This window comes from Sinocyclocheilus anshuiensis, unplaced genomic scaffold (genome assembly GCF_001515605.1).
Source record: "Sinocyclocheilus anshuiensis isolate Anshui unplaced genomic scaffold, SAMN03320099.WGS_v1.1 scaffold1425, whole genome shotgun sequence".
Classification (NCBI taxonomy): domain Eukaryota; kingdom Metazoa; phylum Chordata; class Actinopteri; order Cypriniformes; family Cyprinidae; genus Sinocyclocheilus; species Sinocyclocheilus anshuiensis.
This window is the reverse complement of record NW_015551044.1, coordinates 805,081-811,995: the sequence shown is the minus strand read 5'-3', so window position 1 is coordinate 811,995 and position 6,915 is coordinate 805,081. Positions and strand designations below refer to the sequence as shown.

Below are 6,915 nucleotides of genomic sequence, written 5' to 3'. Positions count from 1 at the left end.
TGTGATTTCACACTCACATCAGGGAACATTTTAAAGATCTCCGGGCTGATGTGCAAGATTCCACTCGTATCCACCTCATAACGCAGTTTGGTGCCCGAGGGAGTGTTTCTCTTAGTGGTAAACAGGAAGGAGGGGGCATTGCAGCAACGGGACAGAGACATTCTATTGGACAGGGGGAGAGATGACATCATCGCTTCGTTACCACAAAAGAATCCTATTGGAGATGACATCATTCCTTTGTTTCAACGAAGGAATCCCATTAAGATTGTGCTGAAGTTGGGAGATAAAAGATAAAAATGGTCATGTACTCACTTGAAGTTATCTGTCTCCTCCTTGTTTTGCTCCCACTTACACACCTGCAGGTTCCTCCATCGCTCGAACAGCTCTGATGTCTTCACCCTAAAACACACACGCACACATAAAGTCAATTAAATAAGAGAAAAACAGCAGCAGTCCCAGCTACAAGTAGCTTTCCTTATGAAACGCCATGGAGTGGAAAGGAGAGGGTGCTCTTGCTCAGATATTGTATTTCTTTAAATAGATGCTCTTTTCACAGGGTTTGTCCTTCGAGACGAGACATTCATCAGGAAATGTGACTCCCGCTGGAACGCTCGCTCTGTACGGACACGGACAGACATCCGAGAGAGAAACTTACATGGTCAGTACTTTCACATCTGTGATTTCTTGCCGTAGCTCCTTGCAGGAAGTGGAGTTGAACTCTAAAGAGCCTTCGGAGCGTTCCAGATACCTGCCAGAACACAGAGTCAGACACGTGCCCTCTGAACACACGCGCACCGCACACACACTGCAGGAGCAACCTGAGATGAGCTTCCAGCATGGAGAACCTAACTGAAGATCCTCAACGCTCTCGTCTCTGCAGTCTGGTCAAACAATCCTGAAGAAACGCCAGTGGATTTCTGTCACAACTCGGAACCAAACCTAATAGAATCAAACATGAATCCGCTAAGACTCAGTTTAGATATTTTCTTTAGTTGGTGCTGATAACCTATGGGCAGTGTGTTGATATGTAACACCGTTGCGTTTCGAACGTCCCGAGTTCAAATCCCGGCTCGAGGACTTTTCCCGGTCCCATCCCCCTCTCCCTCTCTCTCTCTCTCTCTCTCTCCACTTCGCTTCTTGTCTCCTCTACACTGTCCTATTGTAATAAAGGCAAAAAATCTTTTTTTAAAAAGAAGGTATTTTCTTTATTTATATTGCATGTATATTCTATATTAGAGTCCGCTCATTGTCAGGGTTTAATATATTTCTGGTACTTCTGCTGTAATGACAAAGCTGCTTAATAAAAACTTTTGCTGTTGTTATTAAATACTTAAATATTTATCCAATATAAATGTTACAATTATATTTAATGAAAATAAATACTTTTTTTGTAGCTGCAGAAGTAACTCTCAGTTTCAATAACTGAATGTTCTTCAGGGTTTATACTTTTTATTACCAATGAATTTACATGATTTTTGTAGTAATTTTAGTCACTTCTGATTACAGATTTTAAGAAATATTTGTATTTAATTATATTTATAAAATATTTTGGTGCTTAAAATAAATAAATAAAAAATACTAACAAATTGCAATTTCAACCTAAAAAACATTTTTTGATCTTAACATAACTAACTAAAAAAACAAACAAACAAACAAACAAAAACATAGGCCTATTTCTTGTTTTTAAAAAAGTATTCATTTATTTTTAACATTTATGAATTTGTAATGTCGAAAAATCACATTTTTAATATTCACTCATATATTCAGGTTTTCCAAGATTGTGCATGGAAAGTGTGGTTCTTACATAAAAATTGTAGAAGGAATTAATTAAAATAAGCCTTGATTTTTCGCTTATTTTAAAGCAGTGGTTTTCAATTCCAGTCCTGGGGGCCCCTGCTCTGCACGTATTTAACACACCTGATGGAGATCATCAGCTCGTTAGGAAAGAGATCCATGAACTGAACTAACGAGCTGATGATCTCAATCAGGTGTGTTAAATAAGGGAGACATGCAGAATGTGTGGAGCAGGGGGCCCCCAGGACTGGAATTGAGAATCACAATAATTTTAAGTATTTTTGTGACCCCTATGACACAGTGCTTAGGCCACCAGATTAAGAATCACTGGTTTGAAGCATAAACAGGCCTATTTGTGCCATGCGTAGTGTACTAAAACTCACTGAAAATGCACTATTTAGCATTTCAATCTTTTATGAAGCAACAGTGAACTACTTACTCACTGTTCGACTCTTGTGAGCAGAAATGCTTACACTCTCTATAGTGCGCTGTGAAACAGGATTCTTGTTTGATCCCATTTGCATTGGCTCCAGATTATAATAGGAATGCCACTTGAGGATTGTTGACAAGCCGCTCTGAAGACTTCTGTTACGCAAGACACAATCAGCTTAAAACTGTCTTTTCTGATGCTCTGAGGAGAAATATAAAAGAAATAACAGTTTCACCACAATGAAGAGAGGCAGCAGGCTTTGAATGGATGAAATGTGAATCCTCACCTTGGTTGTGAAACAGAAATACAGAAAATATGCATTAAAAACATGGATTCAATGAATGAACTGTAAACTATGAGCAAGTAGACTGCATCAGGAAGTGTTTTTCTCATTATATGTCTCTGTTTGCCATTTTCAGTCTTGCCTCAGGCATCAAGCATTTATGAAAACATACTCAGAGATTCATGTTTCCATTTTAATGGGCTTTAAATGGACTTTAATGGTGGATGGCTTGCTACTGTAAATGAAATCAGAGCCAAAATGGCTGCTAACAGCCTTCACAGAGCCAAAGACCTCCCATCTATCTATCTTCTATCATGCTAATGGGTGCTATTATGCCAGACTTAAATGGATTATTTTATGTAAAAGGTATTTGATGAAAAAGGCTACAAACATTACACCATATTTTTTTATGTTCTTCTTTGTTAAATAATAACATGTTTTAAATTATGCTTTCCATCCTAACAGCTTTGTACAGTAACAAAATCTTTCTTAACTGTTTACTGTCTTAAGATCACATCTTAGCGGTTGTATCTTGGCATTAGCCAGGCATGTGATCAGCTAAGAACAAAAAAGAAGGAAAACATGCCTCACATTCAATATTAAAATTAATTATTATTATTCGAAAAATATTGTAATTATTTAAATGTATTATTATTTTAATATATTACTATTTCAATCATTTTGAAATAAAAAAACTGATGATGTAATAATATAAAAATATGATATTTTTACAAATAAAAATATCATCATTCTTAATAATATAACATTTCTTATTTTTCTTATCATATTATTCATGATTTTTTATTAATTACATTTATTATTATTTAAATGCTAATATTATGTTATTATTTTATAATATAACTATTATTATTCAAAAATATTTTATTTTATTATTATTTTCTTACCTACTATTTATTATTATTATTGATAATCATTATTTTTATTTATTATATTATGTTATTATTATTATAATGTTATTATTTGATACTATGTCATACTATTGATACTATTGCAATAATACTACATGTACTGTAAAATAAAGGGCTAAGTATTTAATAATAACAATAACAATAATAATAATATAACATAATAATTATAATAATATTGTTATAATAAATTATTATTATTATTCAAATTTTTTCATTCCATTATTATTTATATTTTATTCTTCTTGTTATTTTATAATAATAATAATAATAATAAAACATTTTTATTTGTATTATTTAAATTATACATTAAAAAATATTAATTTTTTTAGAGTATTTAATAATAATAATAATAATAATAAATAAGATGCTGTTTTGGAGCAAAACCATTAACTTCACCCAACTTATGAAAGGTAAATGTGAGCTAATTAATTAAAATAATGGTTTGTAATGAAGAGCAATAACAAAAAAGAAAGAAACAAAGTGAAGGAGCATGAAAAACTAGGCAGAAGAAAAAAAGTGAAACACATTTAGCGATTCCATACATCTCTGACTGAAGTGACGTCATGACATGTGACTGTGCTGTAGCCTGAAGAGGTGCACACTGGGTAATCATGGGCGCTCTTTGATCATTTAGATGAAAAGAAAACCGAAAAGACAAAAAAAAAAATCTTTCAGGTCAAAGAGAGGCGGTACAATGTGCAAGCAGGAATCCAGTCACATGACACACACACACACACACACACACATACTTCACTACACAAACCGTTTGCGTGCACACACACACACACACACACACACACACACACTCAAGTGTGCTCATGACACACACAGGTGAGGTGTGGAGGGGTTTCAGAAATGCATGATGGGACACAGAAACAGGGACCCATGACATCCAGAGGAACACAAGGGAGGACTCCCAACCTCAGGGAGCGGGGAAGGGGGTGATGGGGTCAAAGGTCAAAGGTCGAGGGCGGATGGAAGGTTGCAGACAACATGCACAAACGAAGCGGCGGTGCGCCGAGCACTGAGCATGAGCAGTAGGACCCTCTCAGACCGGATGGAAAAGACGAGACATCCTCAAGGGGGAACGTAAGGTTGGCAAGGAGGTGAACTGGAGATGCCATCAGTGTGGCCTACCTTTTCTTTTCTTTTTTTTTCTTCTGAATATCAGCTAGGCAGGGCGTGATAACTACGGAGCTCTGAGCCTCAGAATGCTGAAAATTCTGACGGACACATCTGTCAAGATGCATACAAGTGGATTAGGTTTAGAGTTCAATGACCCTTCAGTTCCTGTCCCAGTACTGACAACCACAAAAGAGCACAAGAGCAGGGCTCCCCAAATGTAAAAATCCCATTCGTTTCCTCCATAGAAAAAAAAGCATTTAAATATAAATATGATATAGATAATATATTATTATTTCATAACATATTAATATATGAATGTTTAATTATTTCATAAATATAAAGTTTAGTAAATATAACGTTTTGTGTGCGTATCATCATATATTATATAAACAATAATATTATATTATTTGCATCAGGAATAATTTAATAAATATAATTTTTTACATATTTGAATGTACTTTGAAATTCGAATATATAGTACTTTCTACCTCAAATCAATAGTTTACATTTACATTTTACAGTATCAATTGGTTTACATTGTACCATAATCTGATTCAACTACATCATTTACGATGCTTTATTATGGGATAAACAGTTCATTCTCATTTGTGGCTTTGTTCAAAACAGAATACGAACACTAACCCTAATCATACTATTCCGGCATACATATAATGTGCAATTTAAATGCAGATTACATCAATAATAATATATTATTATTTGTTTAATATTTCATGTTTAATAAATATAATTTTTACATATTTGAATGTTGCAATAAACTTCAAGTATACAATGCAACATGTACAAGTAACAATGCAATTAAAATGTCAATTATATTAATATTATATTATTTTTAATCATAATGTATAGTAAATATAATGTTTATATATTTTAATGTTGCAATAAACTTCAAATATATAGAATTTTCTTATACTTATATGCTTATAACGTACCATAATCTGATTCATTTATAATTTGCGATGCTTTATAGAGCAAGTAGTCCATTTCCAATTAAGTTCAGTGGCTTTGTTCAGAAAAGCATACTAATCTTACTATTTCGACATGCATATAACATGCCCTGCCTATACAATAAAGCAAACAGCATGGGAAAATGTCACAAAATTTGATCAAAATGCAAAATAACCACAATATGTAGAAACGAAAAAATATCTGCCAGTGGTGTTAGAAAAATAAACTGAACTCAAAGAGAGAACTATATTATTTTTCGTATATTATCGTAGATATTTCAATATTATTTGTTCTTGTTTTAAGCATAACCTCCCCGTCGTACATCTCAAGTAAATGTATCTTGATTTAAGAATGCTTAGATATTTGTACTGTAAAACAATACAAACATATAATTTTTTTGCAGTGCATGACATACAAATGATTTCACTTACTACTTTTCACAAAAAATTGCTAGTATAAGAGTGAAAAATTGAAGGGGGTCTGAATACTTTCCGTACCCACTGTATATTGTACAGTATGCAATAAGCTAGTATTCCATTGTGAACAAAACCACACACTTATACCTTTTTTCTCATAACTTGTTTCAAAACTGTTTGTTTCAAATCAAAGTTTCATTTCAAATCGGGTGGTTTTGGAGAAAACGAATGGGAAAAATACTTCCTGAAGCGATCATTGCTGTGTGGAAATCTACAAGTGAAACTCTAATCAGTCCTGGTCCTCTGATTGGCTCTGATAAATTGTAGTTGCCACAGCTGCTTATTTCTGCTCGTCTGATTGGCTGATGGGATTGGATGTGTCTCCTGTCCAGACATGCATGCGGCTGATCATTGTCTATGTGGCATTCTCTCTCACTGTCTCTCTAGAGTGTTGGTGGTGTTGTTGAGAGATTGCTGTGCTGGTTTGTACCTTTTCCTCCCATTTCTGGCCAGCTTCATCCCTCCGTCATCGGGGAAACTAATGAGCCCGCTCCAGTTGCCCACCTCCAATCCTTTGAGGCGGGAAAACTGTTGCCCACTAGTGAGAAAATGAGGCAGGTCGTTTAAGGTTTCATGTATTCGTTCAAGGCAGCAGAAAATGTCAAACACACACAGATTTGTAAGAGGTTTTCATTGGTTTGGCTTAATCAAAGAATGTAAAAATTGGTGTATGATGTCAGGAGTGCCATTGATAATCTTCAGTGAAAAAGTGACATGATAAAGAAGCAATCCAGAACAGCTGCAGTTCACATGTACAGTAAAGTGGTGCCAAAGTTTTTAGATACTTCAAAATATCTATCATTGCATTAGATGACAAAAATATCAAACCAAGTGGAATCTGCAACCAAATGCTGGACATTTTTTTCTGAGCCATTTTGGCTGTAAATTAGTCAAGTGTGCTTGCCCTTTCTT

The 6,915-nt window shown here is 34.3% G+C and overlaps 1 protein-coding gene across 4 annotated transcripts in view; it reads right to left on the bottom strand.

Moving 5' to 3' along the window:
- Nucleotides 1-6,915, bottom strand: part of st8sia5 (ST8 alpha-N-acetyl-neuraminide alpha-2,8-sialyltransferase 5) — a 16,564-nt gene that overhangs the window by 4,322 nt on the left and 5,327 nt on the right. For 2 of the 4 annotated variants that reach the window (XM_016451220.1, XM_016451221.1), the window contains exons 2-5: nucleotides 6,434-6,541; nucleotides 656-748; nucleotides 313-399; nucleotides 18-162 (exon numbers count right to left, since the gene is read on the bottom strand). In XM_016451220.1, coding sequence (XP_016306706.1) covers nucleotides 18-162; nucleotides 313-399; nucleotides 656-748; nucleotides 6,434-6,541 — 433 coding nt within the window. The remainder of the gene's footprint in view (nucleotides 1-17; nucleotides 163-312; nucleotides 400-655; nucleotides 749-6,433; nucleotides 6,542-6,915) is intronic. The other 2 variants (XM_016451222.1, XM_016451223.1) reach the window with 2 other exon arrangements.